Below are 22,714 nucleotides of genomic sequence, written 5' to 3'. Positions count from 1 at the left end.
CTGTTCCTGTCAAAAAAACCCACAGGCCCACCCATCCAAGATGGCCTCTCCACTTGCCACTTAGAGAAATAGATGGAGTGTTTAAGTGTTTTTGTCGAGTCAAATGGCACCAGGCAGATGACTGCATGCCATTACCATAATTTACCCAGTTTTAGGCTGCCGGGGTGTATCATCAGCGCGTCTGCTCCCTGCCCTCTGGAACCCACAGCAGACTATAGACAGGTGTAGCTCTAGAGACTCCATGTATGTGCATCTGCCGGGGTTAAGGCGGCGCAGATTTGGCACGTGGCGTTTCTTCAGATTAGCATCAGTGAAGTTAGTGCAAGTTCCACTCTTCTGGTGACAGCGGAGCAGTTGCCGAGTGGCACTCATCCTACAGTCTGTCTTTCTGTCCATCTCCACCTGGCCCTGTTTGCCAAGGCTTTCAAGGTTCGTGTGCGCAGATCCGCCAAGCAGATGGGGGGCCCCGCATTTTTACATCTCACTTGAGGGACGCCCCGGCAACACAATCTGAGGCCCACGGCGCGGTGTGTCCAAACCTTTGCGAAAACGGCGAATCGATGCAGCGCCACGCGTGGCCCAGATTCTCTCGACGATCTCCTCGTAGCCTCTCTGTCTGCGTCTACCTTCTGCCTGGCCCCGCAGAAGAACCCACACATCTTTTATTTATTCCTCAAAATAAGGCTGGACCCTGACGAGAGCACAGGCTGCGACGCACGTGCACACACACATGTAAATACGCTCATACGCACGCGCGCACACACAAAAACACACACACACACACACACACACACACAAATGGGCCTCCTTCTGTTACGGAAAAAGTCTGCAATTACGGAGAGAGAGGGGAGGGACAGTTGGGATTTGCATATGTCGTGGAGAGAAGAAACTACATCTCCCACAAGGCCCGGCGGTGGAAATGAACCAGCTGTCCATGGTTTGTAGATCAGATCCCATCCTCTTGATTACGAAATCACAGAATAATGAGGACCAAAAAGTTGTGGGCCGTGCTGTGTGTTCCTCCTTTGTTGTTCCCTAGAACAGAAGTTATTTTGCTTCAACTGCCTCCGAGCTGTTTGCCATGTGCCAGCACTTGGTGCACTGTGCTCCACTTGTTCCCACTCTCACAGAGAAAATCAGAAGGCTCCAGCCCTGCCCCTCCAAAGCTGTCATGCAAACTCCTGCCTTTTGTTTAATTTACGTTTGGAGGAACAGCCTATCCACCCCCGCCGCCGCCTCCACCACCCGCCCTCACGCAAAAGCCCCACCTCCCTGCTGCCCCCCCTGCCAACACCACCACCCTACCACACCAACTGGCTTCATCAAAAATGCAGAGTTCAGGCTAATTAGTGACATTTGGCCACTTGCAAAACTTTTCTCTCATTTTAACTTTTTTTTTTTTCGAGTAGCTCGTCTCGCTCTTCCCCGACCGCTTCATGGAGGAGGCGGGGGAGATTGAATTTTTTGACAAAAAAAACCAACTTCATAAAACAGGCACAGAATGTGAACATTCGACCTGAATCCTACCGAAAATCCAATATTCTCAAATACCAGCCGGAGCATGGAGTGAGAAAATGGATTTATTCGATCGGGGAAAGAGCAGCGCGTGCCGAGCGAATCCCACGCCGCTTAATACGGCCGTGATCAACAAACGAGTCGCAGAAAACACGCGGGCCGGTTGATGAAGAGGGTCGTGTTTGCCACCACAAACGTCTGTCTCGCCGCTTCAGAATAACTCGCCGTGTGAGGATGAGCGTTTGTGGGGAGCGCAGGGAAGAAACATAAAAGATCGCAGAGAGGCCCATTTACACCGATAATTGAGGCTTTTGACTGAGGTGAATAACGTGGGTTTTTTGATATACGTGTAAAGCCCGACACACACATATAAACATGAATGCACACGCCAGGCAGGTGCATACGTGCAAAGGAACACGCGCACACACACGCGAACACACACACACACACACACACACATGGACCCACACCTTTTCAGCGTGCTGCAGCCAGTGCAGTGGGGCAATATAAAGGGCCTGTGGTGAGTTATTTCTATACGGCCAGCTGTTCTTCTGTAGGGGTGCAAACAGGTGCTGTCCATATCGATGCATTATTCATGTACAATACTTTAGCTGCTGAACAATAGACGACGGGGTGAGGGTACAAATGGACAAGGTCATCCGCAGTTCCCGAAATGGGACTTCTGCCCGTTGGTCCGGGGACCGCGGCGTCGTGCGATGAAGCAGATTCAGGGGAACGAGGATCTGGCGGATCTGGCGGATCTGGAGGATCTGCCTCCTGAGATACCTGCGGAGCGTAGAGCGCATCAAACGCAAACGGAAATTGTACCCCGGGCCGACCTTAAAACTTTGCCGTGGAGCGCGCCGATCCGGATCCTCAAATATGTTCTCGGATCCACGAGCCCGAGGCCTTCTGCCGCCTTTCCTCATTATTCCCAATGTCACAGCACCCCCTTCAGCAGATCACTGGAAATTAACAGCATGTGGAACGGTACAACACACGCACACACGCACGCAGGCACGCACACACACACACACCCACACACACAAACACAGGCACACACACACACACACCCTCACACACACACACACACACACACACACACGCACACACACACCCACACACACAAACACAGGCACACACACACACACACACACACACACACACACACACACACACACACACACACACACACACACACACACACACACCCTGTTTGTACAAGTCCATGTGTACAGTAGAGACACCGGCGAAAACTTTGTTGTGAAAGTTTCCCCGAGTTTCTCCTGCACTGCATTTGTGTCTTTCACGCCGTCTTCACGCTGCTTCCGTGCGCGAGAGATGGGGGGGGGCACGCGTTAAAAAAGAAAAAAAAAACAGCGAACAGCAGAATGTGGCGTGGTGCAGGTGAGCAGAGGTGAAAAAAAAAAAAAAAAGCGGAAAAAAAAAAAGCTGACAACGTTAATATGGAAGCGAACGGAGAGTGCGGCCTGGCAGTCACTCAAATCCTGCACCTGCACCTTCACAAAACAAGCTCTCCGGCGAGTTTCTCCTGGCTAGCCCTCTCTCCCCCTCCCTCTCTTTTCACTCCTCCCTGTTCCCCTTCTCTCTCTCCCTCTTTCCGTCTCTCCATCTCGTCATCTCGTTCTGTCTCTCCATCAACTCTCGTTCCCTCCTTTGCGTGCGATGGGGCTGGGGGCGTTGTTATTTTCGGCCTGTTTTCACTCTCTTTCAGCATGTTTTCCCCCCTCTCTCTCTCTCTCTCTCTCTCTCTCTCTCTCTCTTTCTCTCTCTCCCCCCGTGTGTGTCTTAATTGCGGCCACCCTTGGGGGAAGGGGGGGAGAACAATGCGGAGGACCTGTTTGAGAGCAGTCGTGCCAGGTCCTGGGGTAAGGACTCAGCGTGGCACAGCAGACACCTGGTCCGCCTGAAGGGCGAGCGGGAGGTAGAGTCTCTCTCTCTCTCGTTCTCTATCTCTCTCTCTCTCTCTCTCCCCATTTGACCCCCCCTTCTCTCTCTCTCTCTCTCTATCTTCCTCTCACCTTCTCTCCATTCTGCCCTCTTGCTTGGAGAAAACAGCTGCTGTACAGCCTGTGCACAGACATCCTACCCTACCAGCCCAACCTATCCCATCAATCACCACACACCACTGTGTGTGAATGTGTGTGTGTGTGTGTGTGTGTGTGTATGTGTGGGTGAGTGTGTGTGAGAGTGTGCGTCTGTGTCTGTGCGTCTAAGTGGTTGATCTCAGATGGAGAGATAAATATCAGTTTTACAACTTTGCGGGTCAATGGCTTTGAAAAAATTGATCCAGACAGCCTTCGGCCCTGGTACCCACTGATAATGCTTCATAAATTACGACCACACATCAGCGAGCGTCCTCCTGACGGCTGCAGCTGAAGGTGAGCCGCTCAGAAGCGCCTCGAGGAGTTAGTATCAGAAGCCAAAGGCCAAATCGCTTATCGCTTGGACGGCCAGCGGCTAAATGACTGTAGGAATGTTTGTCCCGAAGAGCGATGCCGTAAAAGAAAGTCGCTCTGCGAGGTCACAGTACTTCAGGTATCAGTGGCCGAAAGGTTGGATCATTTTGTTGTGACTGGGTTCTTTACGATTCGCTCAGTGAAAAAGAGTCATTTTCGAGTCGATTATTCTGATTTAGTTGCTAAATAACGCATGGGTGAGCGAAGGAGGACTTCCGCTGAATGATGAAGTTTGGGTTGGGAGTTTGTTTGGCTCTGTTGTTGTGAATGGAACTCTCCCAGGTTTGAGTTTATAACAAATTAGAATGAATATATCATCTATTTAGGCGGAATTGTGGAAGTGTGGGATTGCGGAAATATTTTGTTTTTCTCCTAGAAAAAAAACGTCAGTTTGCGAGACGAGGGAACGAAGGAACGAGCGAAAGAGCGAGCGAGCGAGCAGGCGAGCGAACGAGCGAACGAGCGAGCGAGCGAGCGAGCGAGCGAGCGAGCGAATGAACGAGCGAACGAACGAACGAATGAACGAACAAGTGACCGACCAAGCCAACGAACGAACGAGCGAGCAAACGAACTAACGAACAAACAAACCAATGCACCAACAAATGAACAAGCAAATGAACAAACGAATGACTCCCTAACTCCCAGATTCATTTAAAATATTACTTAGCCGAGAACGAATCGTTTGAGAGTCGTGCGTCACCGCGACAGCACTGAAGGCTCATAAGCACAAACCATGACACTGAGCTTCATCATCCTTCCTCGGCGTAGTTTGTCTCGGACGGAGGTTCTCCTTGCCACCTTGTGACGTTGTCGCTTGGTCTCTTTGGCCTTTCCACTCAACTTTGACATTCACGTCCAGCTTTGCCGCCATATGCGCGCGTGGTGTTTGAGTGATGGAGACAAAAAAAAAACAAAAACAGGAGCGGCTCGTTTTTATATTCAGGTCTGACATATTGAATAATGGAAAGACGCTCGTGGGCAAAGACAGTGACATACGGACACAGTCGATCTCTCTCTCTCTCTCTCTCTCTCTCTCTCTCTCCCGCGCCCTTTCTCTCTCTGTGACTTTGTCTGTTTAACTCTCTCTCTCTCTCGAATACACACTCACACATGCACACACACACACACACACACACACACACACACACACACACACACTCGTGCGTGCGCACACACACACACACACACACACACACACACAGACACACACACACACACACACAACTTGGTCAACAGCACAGATGAGTTCTGGGAAAACAAGCAGCTGCAAGAGGAGGAAAGGACCATAAGGCTGGTCGGCTTGCCAAATTTCATCATCTATTATGGATTGCCTGAGATGAACACTCTACTGCAACCAGGGGCATGCCTTAAACTCACATGCAAGCGCACACACACACACGCACGCACACACGCACACACACACCAACACGCACAGACGCACACACACACCCATGCACACACACACACACACACACACACACACACACACACACACACATCTATACGTGCAGCTATATGTATCGACAATTCACTTAAGTCCTACGAGCCCATTTGTTTGCAGGCTGAGCGTGTGTGTACGAACTTCACACACATTATCACACTTTTTCTACATCATATTTTAAAACCTAATTTTTGGGGGGAGCGGTGTGTGTGTGTGTGGGGGGGGGGGTGGTTCATTAATTTTGTAATTGCTTTTCATTGCACAACATGGATTTCGTCTCCACGGCAGCTGATGGGACCAGTTGTACTCATCATGTAATCGTGGAGGTTGATTGCTGTGCGTGTGTGTGCGTGTGTGTGCGTGTGTGTGTGTTTGTATGTGTGTGTGTGTGTGTGTGTGTGTGTGTGCACCCGCGCCGGTGGTGAAAGGGAAATTACACAATGACAAAAAAGGGTGTGTGTGTGTGTGTGTGTGTGTGTAACCACGCATATTATGATGAACGATAGAGAATAAATAAATATTGATAAGGAGATACTGCGGTGATTGAGCATTCTCCACAGCCCTTGCCCGCGAGTTTATTTAAATTGACTTTTGGGAAGATTTTAAATACACTCCTTCGGTATTACACGTACGATGAATAGCGCCTCCTTGTTAACTTCCTATTTAGAGCTTGATATCGGCGGCAAAAACCCGCTGACCTCGAGGTAACAACTCCATCTCCCCCGATCCTGTCCACATCTTCCACCCGCAGCCATCTTGGGGGAATCTTTCGGGAAACGAAAAGAGTCAAAAAAAAAAAACTTGGTCATTTTTCTCAGGTATGTCCGCGCGTCTTTCTCCGGAGCGGGCGCTTTGGCAGGCGGCGTTACTGCCCAGCGATAAATTGCCTTGTAAATTACAGTGCCGGGGTAATAAAGCCAGATTTGTATATCACCGGGAGTGGAGACTGTGTCTGTCTTGTAAATTTAATTAAACAGCAGGTGCAAAATCAGGTCATATGGCTTTGATGTGCCCCATGTGAGAATGACAACCAGACAATGACTCTAATACGAGCGGCATTAACATATTTTTGCATGCGGCGAGGGGCTCGTCCTGGAAGGAAGGGGGGGGGGGCGGGGGAGGGAGGGTGGGGCGGGGCGGGGGGCTCTCTCCCGCCACCTTGTAGCGTATAAAATTTTGCCCAAATTAAAGAGTATTCAAATTAGCTGTCACCCTCGATTTTAAGAGATCCGCAGCAAAATAAACGATTAAGCTCTTAAAAAAACAACAAAAAAAAAAAAAACAGCCCCCCGCGCGTAAAAATAAAAAATAAAACGCGCCGCCGATAGCCGCAGCTCTCACCCTAATTGGCTCTTATTGCCTGTCGACTGTACACCGCGACGCCTTCGCAACGCAATTAGGGAAGCTTCCGCTGGAACCGGGCGAGGGCCGGCCTCGCGAAGCGGTAACTCAGTATATCAAGAGAAAACACGAGCGGCTTTGTGGTTTTTGTTTTGTTTTGTTTTTTTTTTCTCCCGGGTGGGCTCCGGCTTCCTCGACTCCCGCTCCGGCGCCGCTCTTAATATAGACGTCCGTCTGGAAGGAGTGCAGCGGAGCTGGAAATCGTCCTCTTATGGCGGTGCTTGACCCCTGGACCCCTCGCCAGCTCCCTGTCCGTCCGGTCACCCCAGAAGGGAGCCCCCCCCCACCACCCCCGCTCACCGCCCGACGTGTCAGCGGCATCAGTTGACCTGACGGCAACACCTTCACTTGTTTCCTTTCTCTTTTTTTTTTTTTTTTTTTTTCCTCCTCCCCCCGGAAAAGTGGTTGATAATTACCACCCAGGATGTAACCATCTGTGCTGCCCTTTCACGGCCCGTTAAGCTCGCTTCTCACAAAGTTTACCGGTGACAGAGGGCACGCGAGAGGAGCCCGCGCCATCGCATGTTCGAGGAGGCTGCACGCTCAAGCGCTGTTAAAGTTTGCCGCTAAGGAGCCCGCCGGTTCTCCAGAGCGGAGGAGGGCCCAGGAGGAGGAGGAGGAGGAGGAGGAGGAGGGGGATGAACGGAGGATCTGCGGATAACCTTCAAGGAAAACAAAATGCAAAAGCAAAATAACAAAACGAGCCGTGAGCGCGCCGTGCCACGCCGCGACCACATGATGCCGCTCGTTCGCTTTAAAGCAGAGGTTGGACGATTCCGGGTTCAGGAAATGATAAGTCCTGCCGTGTTTTGGCTCCACCCGTGCGCTGATCCGGCTGATTTAATGCTGCGTTCAAGGGGAGTCGGAAATCTGAAGCGTTGAGTTGGTGGTTCCCACTTCCGAGCTGTAATGCGTTGCACTGGCTCTGGTGGGGAAACCAGAGAAGCCTGCAGAAAAGTTATATTTGTTTGGCAAGACGGTGAATTCCACAAGCTACAAAACACATGTTAACCCTCCATAAACCCTGCAGAGTAGTTTAGGCCAGAGTAGTCTTTCTAAAATAGACACCGATGCAAGTTAAGATCTTCCCCCGAAATTCTGACCTGGGAATTTGAGTGAAATGGCCGGTCCGTTGCACTTTCCCAAGTACAGTAAGAGGGTGTTTTTTTTCCCGCTTTATGATCTTAATGGAACGCAGCGTCACTCATTAGTTGGACCTCCGGGTTGACGCAAATTGGCAAATCCAATCGGCTGACCCCAGATCCTCGAGTGGAATCTTACCTTCTGAACCCAGAAAAAGTATTGGGGGGAGGTAAGGTATGGGACGATCTTGCCAGAGGGAATATCAACACTGCCAGGCTGTAGGGTAGGCTTAATCAACAGGCGGCCCATGGGCCAAACGTGGCCCCTGTATTCATGCAGACTGGCCCTTTATACCATATACATTTGAAGGTTAGCAGTGAACTGTAGTTGTATTTATTTCAGAATTAAAAATGGATAAAAGTACCAACAATCACATGTGAATTTAAGCTATTATAATATACCTTATACAAAATATAGCAGCCTAATATAACCTGCAAGAATATTATCTAGAAATTAATTAGTTCATTTAAGCCTTTCTGTAATATAAACCTGGTTTTGTTATTTTCCTTTTCACTGTTTTTTTTAGTAGCTACACTCTCAACGATGAAAATTGCTTTGTTTATTTATTTTTTTTCCAGGCCCCGGAGCCGATACCAGCTTGAAAATCGGTCCCCCAACAGCATGCGGTAGAATGGCCCTGCTGTAGGGTGCAGCTCGCAGTTTCCTCTCCTTGATTCACTATTTTCAGAGGTCTCATTCGAATTCCTCAGTTTTGGAAAATTCACAAACGAGCCAAGGTCCCACTCGTCATCCAGTACCGTGGTCTCACTTCATCCGATTCTGAAGCTCTTCCTCCATCCATCCATCCATCCATCCATCCATCCACTTATCCACCCATCCATCCATTCATCCATCCATTCATCCATTCATTCATCCATCCAATCATCCATCCAATCATCTATCCGTCCTGTCTGGCGGCTCCTGTCACTCAGAGCTGATCGCCGCCATCAGGGACGCAGGCCTGTGTTTCCGCAATAACACCGCCGTTATTGCCATCAAGCTGTCGGATATCTGTCTCTTTGGCTGTCAACTTTCAGCGGTTCTTTAAATGAGAAAGAGAGAGCGAGAGAGAGAGAGAGAGAGGGGGCGGGGGGGGGGAGAGGGAGAACAGGTGCATGGCTGGAAGCTGTGGTTGTGCTGGGAGACGGAGGGCCGCGGCGCGCTACGTCAGCCCTCGTCGCCGGCGGCTCCGGCCGCTCTAATCAAACCCGCATCCAGCGTCCATGGCTTTAATAAAGAGATGCGAGCCACGCCGAGGCAGGAGACGAGTGGGCGGGAAACTGATCACACTCAATCCCTAAAAAAAAAAAACAACAACAAAAAAAAAAAAAAACAGAGGAATTATGTTTTTCTCCTCTGCGGCTTAGGGGAGAGAGAGAGAGAGAGAGAGAGAGAAAACGACCCAAAAATAGAAGTGGTTTCGATGTGCTTTGGCTCCTATTCAAGGCAGTGGGGGTCATCCCTTTCCGAAACCTTTTGTACCTTGTCCTTGCCACAAAAATATCTTTTTCTCTTCCCCTACGAGTTTCCCCGCGGCGACGACCCCCCCCACCCCCAACCCTAACAGCCCCGCGGAGCGAGCTCAGGTGAACAACCCGAGGCGAACTCCTTATCCAAGAGGGAGCGGAGGAGAGGAAGTGGGGGGGGGGGAGAAAAATGAACGTGAAGGTGAAGCTCCCAGATATGAAGTCGAAGTGGAGTCGAGACGATGACGGCCGGGGAAGCGTTTGGGGTTTCCGGGTGACGTTGCGCCGGAGGGAGACGCTGGGATGCAGAGAGGGAGGAAGACACAAAGACTGAGCCTTTCCAGTCTGTTATGGACAATAACAGTAGGGCGCGACCATATGAGGACGTAGGCATTAGGACCGGAGTAATTATCCTGTGTTTTCTAAGGGGATAATGTGCAGCCAGCAGGTTGTTGTTGGGAAATAGCCCCCAACCCAGTGATCATCTTGTATCACTCAGAAGGGGGGTTTATTTCACAATAACCACCTGCTGGCTGCACATTATCCTGCTGATCATACAGCACCTTCCTCAATAAAATAATACATTGAGACGGCGCATTGATTTGAGATTATTTTATAGCTGTGGTGTGGTTTGAGTAGCCACACCAGGATGTGGCTGTGCGCCTTTGGCTCGTTAGAGTAATCAACGAGTAACAGGTAAAACCCCCATCCCCATACACACACAGGGGATGAGCCCTTGTCATGACATTGTTGTTGTCCACCTGCTCCGGGCTTGTTCCAGCTTGCCCAGTCTCAACAATAAACTGGTGTATTTTCGACGCCATCGTCTTTGTTTCTGTGCCGGAGGCGACCTGAAAACACCATCCGGGTGGCGTTGGGCAGGGAAAACTGCCACGATAACTAGTATGTCTACATTTAGAACATTAGTCCACAACAATGTAGCTAACGTGGCGTGATATGAGAAAAAGTGGTTGCCCGTGGCAACAGTCATTATTAACAGTCAGTGGCAAATATACAAAAATAATTGACCGCCGATTGCCACTATTGACCAATCACAGTCGAGTATTCCACGGAGCCATGTAATAGGTGGTTATATTCTCCGTTTAAGTGCTACTGTGTTCTGTAGTTACAGTACTTGAGTAGATTCCGTTTTGGAGACTTTCTTCTTTTACTCCACTACATTTCAAAGCTAATATCGACACTTTTTACTTTTCTACATTTCCAACACAGTTGCATTACTTCAGTTTAAAAAAAAAAAAAATCAAGATTCCTATATATTCATTTAAATGTATATATGTATTTTTTTTTTTTTTTGATTTCTTAATATTATATATATACTCACCACTCATAGTATTCCCATACTATAAGTACATAAAATAAAATGCTGATGAAATGCATGTTTTGCCAAGGGAACAGTCTGAGACACAGATCATTTTTGACATCCACACCCACACACACACACACGTGCCCCACAACACCCTTTTGTTGTTGTCGCCGTTGTTATTGTTGTTGTTGACGCGGGCTATTATTTTTGCCCGCTGCCCACGCTTTGAGGTGAAGACATGACAGAGAGAACACAACAGGAAGCTAATGGCGGCTAATAGGTGTCAGGGTCTGTCGGGACAAAGAGCAGCGCGGATCAGAGGAGGGAGCCCGGCCCGAGCTGTCACCCCATGTCAGTCACTGGCTGACGGACAATGGCCCCTGGTCCCAGCAAGAGGGAGAGGGAGAGAGGGGGAGAGCGAGAGCGAGAGGGAATATTATATACGTGGGGGTTGCACATGCCTATTATCAACCCCCACAGGCAGCGGCAGGGGGGCTCATGGCTCTGAATGTCAACCTGTGTTTATTCCTCTGATTCCTGTGTGAGGCTGAAGATAAACGGCACTTACTGTCAATATGACGTCTCTGTAATGAGGTGAAGAACGCCTCGAAATGATAAACAGAATAATTATATTTGAGCGTATGATGGGATACTTCATTTGGTGTACGTTTTACTATTTTCGATACTATATATATATATATATATATACAGTATATATAAAGATAAACTATTAACCAAATATATATTTTTTTATTTAATTGGTATAATATATTTTTCTTAATCATATATTTAATTACATTTTGGACCATGGGATCAATAAGACATTATCTTCTAAGGCTTGACTTTGAGTATATAAGTACATACGTATAACTTATAGGACATACATAAATATATAGATATATATATATATCTTTATATATCTTTATACATATATACACACTTTGGCCCCCTAGGCTATCTTTTACATAGAGGGGAAACATTTGCCGGTGGCAGGAGACAGCAACTTAAACAAACAACACAAAATTTGCATAAAAATATTTGTGACCTGCCAGGACTTCTACGCTTTGTGAGTTGCCAGAACTTCTACTGTGTGCGGGATGTACTGGAGGTAAGTTGCATTTAGGAGGATTTAAATGTATATTTAATACAACACAGACAATTAATTATATTATAAAATTATAGAACCCAGAATCGAGATTGTGGCACCACCCCTTGCGGCCGCCTGCACGTGCAGCTCGGTAACGCACATTTTAGTATTTTTTGAATTTTTGGGACTTATTGTGCGTAATCACCGGGTGTCATGACATTTACTGCATATATGTATGACCGTATGTATATGTATGTCACAAATAACCTCTTGAATCTTAAATCTTGAATATATACTGTATATACCGATCAGCCACAACATAGAAACCAGTGACAGGTGACGTGAATATCATTGCTCATCTCGTCCCAATGGCACCTGTCAAGGGGTGGGATATATTAGGCAGCCACTGAACAGTCAGTTCTTGAAGTTGATGAGTTGGAAGCAGGAAAAATGGGCAAGCGTAAGGATCTGAGCCACTTTGACAAGGGCTTATGATAGTCCTGTGGGGTGTTCTTGGTTTGCAGTGGTTAGTACCTACCAAAAGTGGTCCAAGGAAGGACAACCGGTGAACCGGTGACAGGGTCATGGGTGCCCAAGGCTCATTGATGTACGTGGTTAGCGAAGTCTAGCCTGTCTGGAAGGGTACCCACAGAAGAGCTGCTGTAGCACAAATTGCTGAAAAAGTTAATGCTGCTATGATAGAAAGGAGTCAGAACACACAGTGCATCACAGCTTGCTGCGTATGGGGCTGTGTAGCTGCAGACCAGTTAGGGTGTCCATGCTGACCCCTGTCCACCACCAAAAGCTCCTACAATGGACATGTGAGCATCAGAACTGGACCATGGAGCAATGGCAGAAGGTGGCCTGGTCTGATGAATCACGTTTTCTTCTACATCATGTGGATGGTCGGGGTTAGGGTCTGATCCGATGGTGCACCTGTGGGATGTGCTGGAACAAGAAGCCTGATCCATGAGGGCCCCACCTCACATCTTCCAGGATTTAACGGATCTGCTGCTAACGTCTCGGTGTCAGACACCACAGGACACCTTCAGAGGTCTTGTAGAGTCCATGATTCCACGGGTCTGAGCTGTTTGGGCGGCATGAGGGCGAGCTACACAATATTAGTGCTTATTAGTGGTGGTTTTAATGTTGTGGCTGATCTACACTGATTGCTCTGACCCAGTCGTGTAGCCACTTGCTGCCTCATATATCCCAGCCCTTGACAGGTGCCATTGGAACGAGATGAGCAATGTGAATTGAAGTGAATACACTTCATCTGTCACTGGTTTTAATGTTGTGGCTGATCAGTGTATATGTGTGTTTATGTGTCTGTGTATACAGACATATATTAGTAGTACATAACTCAAAAGTTCCAAAAGGTAAATAAAATTATGTTGGAAATAAACTCTATCTATCAATCTATCTATCTATCTATCTATCTATCTATCTATCTATCTATCTATCTATCTATCTATCTATCTATCTATCTATCTATCTATCTATCTATCTATCTATCTATCTATCTATCTATCTATCTATCTATCTATCTATCTCTCTCTCTATCTATCTATCTATCTATCTATCTATCTATCTATCTATCTATCTATCTATCTATCTATCTATCTATCTATCTGTCGGTCTGTCTGTCTGTCTGTCTGTCTATCTATCTATCTATCTATGGAACCATCTATCGACTTACATCTATCCTCCTAAATCGTTATTGTTTAAACCGCACAAAGAGCTTGGAGCTTTGAAAAGCATGGAAAATCTAAATTTCAGATTTTCCTATTATTGTTTTTTTTTGTATGAAATCAATTATTTTAGTTTCCATGTCATTATCAAGGGCCCTCACAAAGCTTTTATGGGATAGACAGTATACCAGAATGTGCAAATGCGTGCTTCCACAGCCCTCTAGGTCCCTCTTCTGGCACAGTGTCTGCACCACCGCCTCCACCCAATCATCAATATCTCGCCACTGATTGAGTGCTGATCTATTATAAATACCCGCAGATATATTATATTAATTCACAGCAAGAAATACTTCCATGAACACTATATCTTTTAATTTTGGCTAAATACAAACCTGGGAACACCCATCAACCACATTTTAATGCCCAACGCTCACTCTGTATCCAGGCCGTAGTTCAGCCGGGGCTCCGGTAAAGCTGGAGAAAGGTCCTCCAAAAGAGCAGAGAATACATCCAAATCCATCTGGTACAGCTGGTAGAGTTATGCAACCTCTGCAATGTATTAAAACCAGGATTGTGAAAACAAAGTCACATGGCCAACATATGAGTGTACCGTTCCTGAACCTTATTTCAACCTTCAAATGTGTAGTTTTAAGTCTACAACTTGATGTTCCTGTCAAGAAATACTGCTTCCCTGAATTCCCCTCACATATACAGTATATATAATAATCATAAAGAATAAAAAGGAATGTATATGAATATAATAATAATAATAATAATAATAATAATAATAATAATAATAATAATAATAATAATAATAATAATAACACATATTTTGTAAAAAGCTAATAAATACTTGTTTTGTAGAAAGATAATAAATACATATATAAAATAATATAAAATATACAACGAAAAAATACAATATATATGAAATAAACAGCAATGTTCTATCAAATGTTTTCTTTCTTTTTCACAGCCTTACTCTGTGCCTCCCTGCAGGCTGTGCGCTCCAGCACGTGAGCAGTATGGATATTTTGAGCAGTTTTGTACAACTTGATAAATGCACTTATGCACATTAACAAAGTACTTCCACTGGATGGCCCTTTCCTATCACCCTTCGAGAATGAGGTAATGATTTTGTTTATTTATTTATTTATTACCAGTGGTGGAAAGCAACAAAGCGCAAGTACTTTGTTTGTGTAAATGAAGTGAATTTTTAGTATCTGTACTTTTTACATTTACTCCAATACATTTCAGTGGAGTAAAAGTAGACATAAAGACGTGTTTCTTTAGTTTAAAACAAATCTTGATTTATATTTACATATCAAAAGTATTTCCTATCGGATATAAAACATAAATAATGTTAAAAATATATGCATAATATATATCCTATCCTATAGGATACAAAAACAAAATTGTATATATACTATTTTATTGTCAGGATCTGCACAAGCATCATCTGCAGAATAAAAGCTGCAGGGGCCCTTTACGCTGTATCATAAACTCTGTTATATACAGTATGTTATATATGAGAACTCCGACAGGTACTTTTACTTTTACTTAAAAGCATGTACCTAAATACTTTTTTGTTAGCAGAAATGCCAATTGTGGTAGGCTACTTAAAATTTTTACTAGAGTTAATCTTCTTCCACCGCTGGTGAAGGTCAATTATAATAACATTATAATAACATTATAATAACATTATTTTAACATTATAACTCATAATAACGTCTTTCCCTGTCCCTGCATCCCCCATCCCCGCTTCCATCTCATCATTGCCAGGCGATGGGTGATGGGAGAGCAGCGAGGCAGTGATGGGAGGTGGGTGATGGGAGATAGGTGAGGGATGGTTGGAGGTGGGTGATGGGAGATGGGTGAGGCAGTGATGGGCGGGGAGGTGAGCGATGGGAGGTGGGTGACGGAGGATAGGTGAGAGGTGGTGGGGGGTGGATGATGGGAGATGGGTGAGGCAGGGATGAGAGGTGAGTGATGGTAGATGGGTGAGGCGGTGATGGGTGGGAGGGAGTTGGCCTCCCAAACACAGAGCAGCTGCTGGGGAATGATATCTTGATATATCACCCGCTTGATATTTGGCTTTTGCTCTTTCATTTTCAGGGTTGCCTGGTTTATGCTCCCAATCCAGCATCTGGCAGGAAATAAGACACAAAGAGAGGGGGGGGGGGGGGGGGGCGGCGGGGGTAGCAACCTGTTCTCTGGCAGACATTTAGAGGGAAAACAGAACTGATGCACACGCAGGTGTTGAACAGGGAAAAACAATCTCTGGAATATTATTTTGATCGGAAACTTGTTTACAGCTGAAACCAACATAATGCAAAATAAATAATTAGAGAGGCAACAAGTGAATATTTATTTCATTTTATTTAGAAAAAAAAAAAGGGATGAATCCAGCACTGAATTTCTCCAAACCTATTGAATTTACACTTTACAATATTTTGCTTTCTTTCATTGCATTCGTAAAGTCAAAAGTCAAGTTGGATCCGTTAGCACGTAAGCAGCAGATCCTTTCAGTCCCGAAAGTTGGGTGCCACTTGCAAGGTGGGGCCCCCATGGATTGGGTTTGTTGTTCCATCACGTCCCACAGATGCTCCATCGGATTGAGATCTGGTGAATTTGGAGGCCGAGTCAACACCTTGAACTCCTTGTCATGTTCCTCAAAGCATTCTTGAATGGTTTGAGGAACATCCTTGCAGTGTGGCAGGGCGCATTATCCGGCTGAAAGAGACCACTGCCATCAGGGAATACCGTTCCCATGAAAGGGTGCACTTGGTCTGCGACAATGTTTAGGTAGGTGCCACGTGTCCAAGTAACATCCACATGAATGCCAGGACTCAGGGTTTCCCAGCAGAACATTGTCCTGAGCATCGCACTTCCTTCGCCGGCTTGCCTTCTACCCATAGTGCATCCTGGTGCCCTCTCTTCCCCAGGTTAACAACACACAAGCACCCGCCCGTCCACATGATGTAGAAGAAAACGTGATTCATCAGACCAGGCCACCTTCTTCCATTGCTCCATGGTCCAGTTCTGATGCTCACAGGCCCATTGTAGGAGCTTTCGGTGGTGGACAGGGGTCAGCATGGACACTCTGACCGGTCTGCGGCTACACAGCCCCATACGCAGCAAGCTGTGATGCACTGTGTGTTCTGACCCTTTTCTATCAAAGCAGCATTAACTTTTTCAGCAATTTGTGACATGGTGACATCCATTTTCATGAAAAAAAGGAAATGGTTCTTATATAAACATCTGAAAATGGCTTTGTTATGAAGACATAACCTTTCCTGTTTCAGACTCTGGTGTCAATGGCCATTACAACATAACCTAGAGTTGTGTGAAGTAAAGCCTCGGTTACTTCAATTTTTTTCATGTTGATTGATTTGTTATTCCACTGATATATTTTGACACCAATTTTTCCCTCCCCATTTTCTCGTGTAGACACCAAAAACTCAAATCACCTGGTGGAGTAGTCCAGATAAAGCTTTCAATTAAACAAAATAAATTAAAATAAATACATTTGAAATATGTACATGTTATATATATATATATATATATATACATATATATACACACACACACACACAAACACTTATACTTAGTTTATACATTAAAAATCTGAATTAATCTGGTATTTTTTACATACTGTATATTATATTTGACAAACGTTATACTGTACTTCAATTGGAAGAGTGGGTAAACCATGTTAAATTTCAACACTAGAGCGCGCCAGTGTAAATCGAAACCTCTTGAATTTGTTGATCAGCTGGAGCAGTAAAGCAATTTTTAGTTTGAAAAACAACTATCTTTAATACCTGGTGTCACAGTGTTGGTAGAACTGTAGAAACACTGGGAGAAAGCCATTGTGCACTTTCCAAAATACTCATTAGTAGTCATATAATTCATTATTCTTTTATTCTATTTTTTCTATTCCATTCCTTATTCAATTCAGGTTGTTTTTTTATTTTTTATTACATAATTGCTGGGGGTCAATAATCTTTCAGTTGGGAAAACCAAACATCACCTTTACTTATTTTCTCGACTTCTGGTTTCGTTTCTTTCCTGACTTCCAGTTGCCTTGTAGTCGCCTCTGGTTTCCTTCTCATAGGCGTTCCCAAATACCACACGAGGCGGGGGGAGCCGGGTCCATTACGTCTTTTATTAGTCTGTTTTTCAGATGGTTATTTCTCTGCTCCGATGCTCCTTTGCGTCCATATAACGCATTTGCTTCCAAATGTGGAGCATTTTGAGTTGCCCTGATATAGTCGTAAAGGGGCGCGGGATCCATGCAGATCCAGATATTGCCAAAGTTGTATTTATTGCTCATCGTTTATTTATTTTTTTTAATAAGGGTTTATTTGTCTGATGTATGGTGACTTCTGCTTCCTCTTCATCCTGTTCGTTGCTTTGCCCCTGAGCCTCAAACCGGCTTTCCCTGCCTTCCTTCATGCGCCACGCGGGGCGCAAGTTGAGTGGCTGGAGTTTTGGTTTCGTTTCAGTTGAGCGACGCCTATGTTTCGTTTTCTGGTGCGTTACATAATGTCGAGGGCGACGACGAGGAGGATGACGTCAGAAGCGTCCAGAAGCGCGGCATATAAACGTCAAGCCCGGTCGCACCTGCGTCCAGAGCCGCAGGATGCAGTTGCTTCTCTCGGAGGTGGTGCGTTGGAAAATGTTCCTGCAGCTCTGCCTGGGGCTGCTCCGGGCCTTCTTCTCCAGGCCGCTCTGGAGCGGGGCGCCGGGCGCCTGGAGAGCGGCCGGCGCAGCCGGGGCGGCGGACGCGCAGCAGGGGCCGCGACGCGGAACGACGCCGACAAGCGTGAATTATCATTTCACGCGCAAGTGCAACTATAAATGTGGCTTCTGTTTCCACACAGCAAAGACATCATTTAACCTGCCGCTGGGAGAGGCCAAGAGAGGGCTGAGGATGCTGAAGGAAGCAGGTAAAAATAAAACACAACAATATTATACTGTATATATATGTGTGTGTGTGTATAAGAAACTTTACAAAGATAATAACAAAACCATAATCACAATCATAATAATGACTAATAATAATAATACATATAACAATACATATAATACACATCATAATACAGATGATATTATCAATAATAATGTGTTGTAGTATGTGCATATAAGAAACTTAATAAAGTTAATAACAAAACCATAATCACAATCATAATAATGACTAATAATAATACATACATACAACAATACATATAATACATATCATAATACAGATGATATTATCAATAATAATGTGTTGTAGTATGTGCATATAAGAAACTTTATAAAGATAATTACAAAACAATAATAATAATAATAATACATATAACAATTCATATTATACATATCATCATACATATTTTATTATCAATAATAATAATAATAATAATAATAATAATACATATAATACATATAATAATACATATGATATGATCAATAATAATAAACCGTATAATAATAATAGTTATAATAACAACAACAATAATAATAAATAATAAATAAAAAATACAAATAATACACACTTTACATATAATAATACACGTCACTTCTTGTGTGTATTTTGACTCAGGTTTGGAGAAGATCAACTTCTCAGGCGGCGAGCCTTTCCTGCCTGATAAAGGGGACTTTCTGGGTCTTTTGGTCCAGTTCTGTAAACAGGAGCTGCGGCTTCCCAGTGTCAGTGTCGTCAGCAACGGAAGTTTGATCAAAGAGACGTGGTTCGAGAAGTACGGTAAGAGCAGCTCTCGCGGAATATTGTGCATTCATAAAAATGTTATTTGAAAGGGCTGTCATTGTTGTTGAATTGTTATTACGATTCACGTACCCGGCGCTAGATGGCGCCATTGTTATAGGATCTTCCCTCTGGGGATTAATAAACAAGTCTTACATTGTTATGTTATCTCAGGTGAATATCTGGACATCTTGGCCATTTCCTGCGACAGTTTTGAGGAAGAGACCAACCAGCTGATTGGAAGAGCTCAGGGCAGGAGGAGCCACCTGAAGAACCTCCACAAGGTGCGCTCCTGGTGCCGTCGCTACAAAGTGGCGTTCAAGATCAACTCCGTCATCAACACCTTCAACGTGGACGAGGACATGACGGAGCTCATCGAGCAGCTCGGCCCCGTGCGCTGGAAGGTAGGGAGGAGTGTGGATGGGTTTGTGCGTTCCGCAAGTGCGAGCCTCCTCCTGTATGTAGGGGATAACGTGCAGCCAGCCGGTCATTATCGCGCCATAAGCACTGGCGGCGTGATCAGTGTCGTACCGCTCTGAAGGGGGTTATTTTGCGATGGCGACCGGGCTGGCTGCACGTCATCCCGCCCACAGCGCTGGGGCCACAGTGGAATGACCGCTGTCTCCACCGTGGCCAGGTGTTCCAGTGCTTGGTGATCGATGGAGAGAACGCCGGGGAGGACGCCTTGAGGGAGGCGGAGAGGTTCGTCATCAGCCCGGAGCAGTTCCAGGACTTCCTGGACAGACACAGCCGCATCAGCTGCCTCGTTCCCGAGTCCAATGAGAAGGTACGAGAAACTCAAACTCTTCCTGTTTCCAAACGTTGGTGTGGCTCTGTGTTCAACCGAAACAATGATTTGCATATGTATGCTTTACCCTTCAGCTTTCACTATTGTAGATAGATCGATAGAGAGATAGATAGAGAGAGAGCGAGTGAGATAGATAGATAGATAGATAGATAGATAGATAGATAGATAGATAGATAGATAGATAGATAGATAGATAGATAGATAGATAGATAGATAGATAGATAGATAGATAGATAGACAGATCGATAGATAGATAGATGGAAATCATTTCTCCCTATTTGTCATTACAGATGCGGGACTCATACCTCATCCTGGATGAATATGTAAGTACTTAATAATCAAACGTTTCTCAAAACAGGATTCTGCTGTAATATGTTTCTGACGCTTAGAATGAGGCTCATAGGGAACGGTTATAAAATCCAAATTTCGCGATCAATAGTCACCGTGGCAGATGCGTATTGCCACGCGCCAACCCGGGATGTTGCAAAACCCGCCAGTTTATTGGAGAGAATTTGCAAGACGGAACCAGCCGGGAGCAGAAGGACACGTGTCATGAGAGAGGCTCTTCCCGTGTGTGTGGGGGGGGATGGGTGATTTACCCGTTGTTCGCTGTTTGCTCGGATGAGCAACAGGTGTACAGCCACCCTGATCCCGGGCGCAATTAACTCGACCAAGACAGATGTGGCTGCTCGAACCACACCCCCCCCCCCCCCCCCCCCCCCACACACCACAGTCACTGTTTCTGGTTTGATTGCGTATTTGTGTGTGTGTGTGGGGCGGGGGCGGGGGCGTTCCATTGAGAGCCAGAGAGTGAGATCCAACCAGAGATGTATTTGGTGAGGTTTGACATGTGTACAGCTGCTCAAACGCCCTCCTCTTACAGATGCGCTTTTTGGACTGCACGGCGGGAAGGAAGGACCCGTCCATGTCCATCCTGGACGTCGGAGTGGAGGAGGCCATTCTCTTCAGCGGCTTCGACGAGAAGATGTTTTTCAAGAGAGGAGGGAAATATGTGTGGAGTAAAGCTAACATGAGGCTAGAGTGGTGAATCGATATATTTACAACCTGCACATGCATTTAAATGTCTGTCTGTCTGCACTATGGCCTTCGTAAGTCATATTAAATGTATATTTTTCTATTTATATTTCTTCTAATGTATCCCCTATGAATCAGGATTAAAAAAAAAATGTATATATTAAAATGTCTATCATGCTCATGTAGAGTGTCCTTTGCAGCATTAAATCTATTTCACAAAAATTACACGACTTGACTGATCTTCTGTATAGCATATAATACCAAATATTAACAATAATTAGCCAATAATACCAAGCCCTGGGCACCTAAGGTATAGGGAAAAACTTGACATGGGTTTTTGACAGTCTGACCAATTATTTAAGCTGTTTTATTTAAAAGTATGAAAGAAAAAAGATTGAATTGAGTTTCCAATGAATGAAATACGCTTCCATAGTATACTAATCTGACAAACAGCATTTTGAAATGTTTATAATAATTAAAAGTTATTAAAAACATGTGAAATTATAAAAAAAATGGCTCAACCCAATAGCCCGACACAACGGGAGTTCACTCTGGCGGCGAGTGGAACTGACAACCGCCACCCGGCGACTGAGAATGGCGCCGGGCGACCTTTCAGCGCTCAGCGGAGACTTCCACTCCGAACAAATAATGTTGAGCAAAATATTTTTTTTCTTGACCGAAGTAAACTGTCTTTGTGACTCACATTTTGCACTTGCCCAAAAATGAACAATTTGGAAACAATCAGCTTGAAAGAAAATATGGAATCCACAGCTCGCATTCTTCCATTAATAATAGTGAATTATGATTATGATTATGATTATGATTATGATTGTGATTATTATTGTTATTATTATGATTATGATTATGATAATGATTGTTATTATTATTATTATTATGATGATGATTATTATTATGATTATTATTATGATGATAATTATTATTATTATGATTATGATTATTATTATGATTATGATTATTATTATTATTATTGTTGTTATTATTATTATTATTTTTATTATGATTGTTATTATTATGATTATTATGATTATTGTGATTATGATTATTATTATTATTATTATGATGATGATTATTATTATTATTATTGTGGTTATGATGATGATGATTATTATTATTATTAATATTATGATTATTATTATAATGATTATGATTATTTTTATTATTATTGTGGTTATGATGATGATGATGATGATGATGATGATGATGATGATTAATGTTATTATTATTATTATTATTATTATTATTATTATTATTATTGTGGTTATGATTATTATTATTATTATTATTATTATTATTATTATTGTGGTTATGATTATTATTATTCTTATTGTTATTATTATGATTATGATTATGATTATGATTATGATTATTATTGTTATTATTATGATTATGATTGTTATTATTATTATGATGATTATTATTATGATTATTATTATGATTATGATTATTATTATGATGATAATTATTATTATTATGATTATGATTATGATTATTATTATTGTGATTATGATTATTATTATTCTTATTATTATTATTATTATTGTTATTATTATGATTAT

At 44.2% G+C, this 22,714-nt stretch overlaps 1 protein-coding gene across 1 annotated transcript; it reads left to right on the top strand.

Annotated features, from left to right (window-relative positions):
• Positions 1-2,231: 2,231 nt before the first annotated feature.
• On the top strand, positions 2,232-21,270 carry rsad2 (radical S-adenosyl methionine domain containing 2; the record flags this gene model as incomplete). Its single annotated transcript, XM_080012001.1, has 8 exons — positions 2,232-2,310; positions 3,351-3,460; positions 18,182-18,497; positions 19,133-19,294; positions 19,469-19,698; positions 19,932-20,081; positions 20,393-20,425; positions 20,986-21,270. The coding sequence occupies 8 exons, from the start codon at positions 2,232-2,234 to the stop codon at positions 21,148-21,150; spliced, it is 1,245 nt and encodes a 414-aa protein (XP_079868127.1). The 3' UTR covers positions 21,151-21,270.
• Between the last annotated feature and the right edge of the window lie 1,444 nt (positions 21,271-22,714).

This window comes from Zeus faber (assembly GCF_960531495.2).
Source record: "Zeus faber genome assembly, chromosome: 13".
Lineage (NCBI taxonomy): Eukaryota > Metazoa > Chordata > Actinopteri > Zeiformes > Zeidae > Zeus > Zeus faber.
This window is presented reverse-complemented; position numbering and strand designations above follow the sequence as displayed.